At 48.4% G+C, this 2,854-nt stretch overlaps 1 protein-coding gene across 1 annotated transcript in view; it reads right to left on the reverse strand.

Annotated features, from left to right (window-relative positions):
* Positions 1–2,854, reverse strand: part of ZNF236 (zinc finger protein 236) — a 93,513-nt gene that overhangs the window by 64,096 nt on the left and 26,563 nt on the right. Inside the window, exons 6-7 of the mRNA XM_007449674.1 lie at positions 1,778–1,902; positions 1,304–1,476 (exon numbers count right to left, since the gene is read on the reverse strand). Of these exons, the coding sequence (XP_007449736.1) occupies positions 1,304–1,476; positions 1,778–1,902 (298 nt within the window). The remainder of the gene's footprint in view (positions 1–1,303; positions 1,477–1,777; positions 1,903–2,854) is intronic.

The following is a 2,854-nucleotide window of genomic DNA, read 5'->3' on the forward strand; positions in this document are numbered from 1 at the left end:
GTGTCTCTGGGTCTTAGATAATAAAACTTGGTCTTTAAAAGCAACTTCACTGCATATGAAATTCTCAGTCTCGAGCAAAGGTGGGGACTTCCCTGGTGGTCCAGTGGCTAAGAATCTGCCTTCCAATGCACGGGAGACGGGTTCGATCCCTGGTCAGGGAACTAAGATCCCACATGCCGCACGGCTACTGAGCCCGCACGCCGCACCTAGAGAGAGGCCGACAGGCCACCAGAGAGAAGCCTGCGTGCCGCAACAAAGAGCCCGATGCAGCCAAAAATAAATAAATATTTAAAAAAAGAATATTAAGAGCAAAGCTGAACCAGTTTAAGACAAATACTTCCAGAGTTTGCAAGTCAGTATCACCTGGAGACAACAAAAAAATTAGGAACATCAGTTTGGCTGGAACAGTTAGCAAACACGCAGCGTGGAGGGAAATACAGCGACCAGGGCTCTGTGTGATAGAAACTGTGAATATGGGCCCATATGCAAGGCCAGCAATACCAGCACCAGAAAAACACTTTCTCCTCAATTTCATTTCTTGTCTTTCTATTTCTTACACTTTGAAGTGTCTGTTTCAGGTTCACTACAGGGATGACATAGGTTAGCATTCAGATTGACGGACCACAACTAATAATGGTATTATGATTATTTCCAAACATTTATTCATCAAAGGTATAATACTGTTGGTAAAAAGACAAAAAATAGTATTTTATATTTCTCCCATGTATAATAAGCCAGAAAGGTTCAAATGTGTGTATATATATGTGTGCCTGCATATATGTGTATGTATGTGTGTATATCTGTGTGTGTATATGTATGTCTTGTGTGTGTGTATGTCTGCATGTATGTGTGTATGTCTGTGTGCGTTATGTGTACATATACATATACGATTTTTTTTTTTTTTTTTTTTTTTTTTTTTTTTTTTGGCTTTGGAATCCATGCTTTTTTTTTTGCGGTACGCAAGCCTCTCACTGTTGCGACCTCTCCCGTTGTGGAGCACAGGCTCCGGACACGCAGGCTCAGTGGCCATGGCTCACGGGCCCAGCCGCTCTGTGGCATGTGGGATCCTCCCAGACTGGGGCACGAACCCACGTCCCCTGCATCGGCAGGAGGACTCTCAACCACTGCGCCACCAGGGAAGCCCACATATATGTATTTTTTTAAACAGGGTCTGCTCGGCACAAATTCTTCGTCTACATTTAAAATGGAGAATTTCTCAGGTTCACTCCTAACTCGAGAGCCATCGGTGCAGCCTGTGACGTACTGCACACCTGTGAGGACCACCTCCAAGTGTGACGCTTACCTCTGAGTGGACTCTCTGCACGTGTGACTGGAGATTCCCCTTCTGAGAAAAAGCGGCAGGACAAAAGGCACAGGCGTGGGGTTTTTCACCTGTATGCTTAATCATGTGAGTTTGCAGCGCCCCCTTCTGGTTAAAAGCTTTTCCACATTCGCTACATTTAAATGGTCTTTCACCTAGAGAGGGAGAAAAACGATCAAACATCATTCCATACTGTGCGAGCATCTGATGGATTAAAAGAAGATACTTAAGTTACCCACACTCAAGACCCCGAACCTACCCCTCCATGCAGAACATTCCCCTGTGGCCGCAGACTCACACATCTCACTACCTACTCAAAATCTCACAAGGAACACCAAGGTTATCAGCAAACTATGGAAAAGGCAAGATTAACTTTCAGGTCTAGCTGGCTCTAAAGCACCTTTTCTTCCCTTAAGGTCCCGCGGGAAATCACCCAAAAGTAAATGTATCTCGTACCTGTGTGTATCCTAATATGCCGAGTTAACTGACTTGGCTTTTGGAACGTCTTTCCACAGTGTGGGCATGAATACGTGAATCCACTCCTGTCAATGTTCCGATTATAAGACCTTGTACTTGACACCCTAGTATAAATAGAGGGAAAATACTCAACAAGTCGAATCCCTGTGCCACCACTGCTAAATCAAAATCCTGTGGGAAAGGTTAGGCCGACTGGCCGTCAGAATGTGCTTTAATGAGAAATCAATCGCATATAAGTGTGTAGGACACACACACATCCGTGTATTAGTTTTGTGCATCAATAGCATAAAACTCAGTCTTTGGCTGGGGAGAAGGAAAGTCGAATGCCTCTTCTAGATAAAGCTGTACCTGTGATGGTCAAACACAAAGACCTGTGCAGGTGTGGTTTCTACGTCGACACCAGTGTGTGCTGCCTGCTCCAGGCTCCTCCTAGATGCTGATGATCTCCAACAACTCGGACCCCTCCTCTGCGCAGCAGCCCTGGGCACCTAACTCTCTAGCTGACACCCCCTGAAGGCTCCCGGGCGCCTCAAACCTAGCCAGCCCCAAATGAAGCCCTGTTAATTCTCAGCCTGCTCCTTTCCACAACAGGAGACGGCAGCTCCCAACTGTGAAGTTTAAACCTTAGAAGTTACACTGGATTCTTTCTTCTCCCTCACCCCTGACTTCAAGTCCATCTCCAGAAGCTGCTGGTCTCATCCCAAAACACCTCCAAAGAAGCTCCCGTCTCTCCACCCTGCAGCCACCAGTGTGGCCTGAGAGCAGAGCCACCATTCTGTGGTCCCGATCCATGGGTCTCCCTGCTTCAACCTCACCCACACAGCAGCTAGGCTGCGGCCTGAAGGCTGGGCAGCCAGATCCGTGGGCCAAACCCTCCCAGGTTTTCCCGCGGCCCTTGGGGTAACACCCGCGTTCCTGGATGGGCTCAGCGCCCTCCAGCTCCGAGACCCGGCCGCCTGGCACTCAGCCCCGTGAGCTCCACTCCACCCCACAGCCGGCTCCCATCCCACCGGCCTCCCCCTGAGGCTCAGACTGTGGCAACTGCGCACCCTCCCC

Source organism: Lipotes vexillifer, unplaced genomic scaffold, assembly GCF_000442215.2.
Source record: "Lipotes vexillifer unplaced genomic scaffold, Lipotes_vexillifer_v1.1 scaffold196, whole genome shotgun sequence".
Lineage (NCBI taxonomy): Eukaryota > Metazoa > Chordata > Mammalia > Artiodactyla > Lipotidae > Lipotes > Lipotes vexillifer.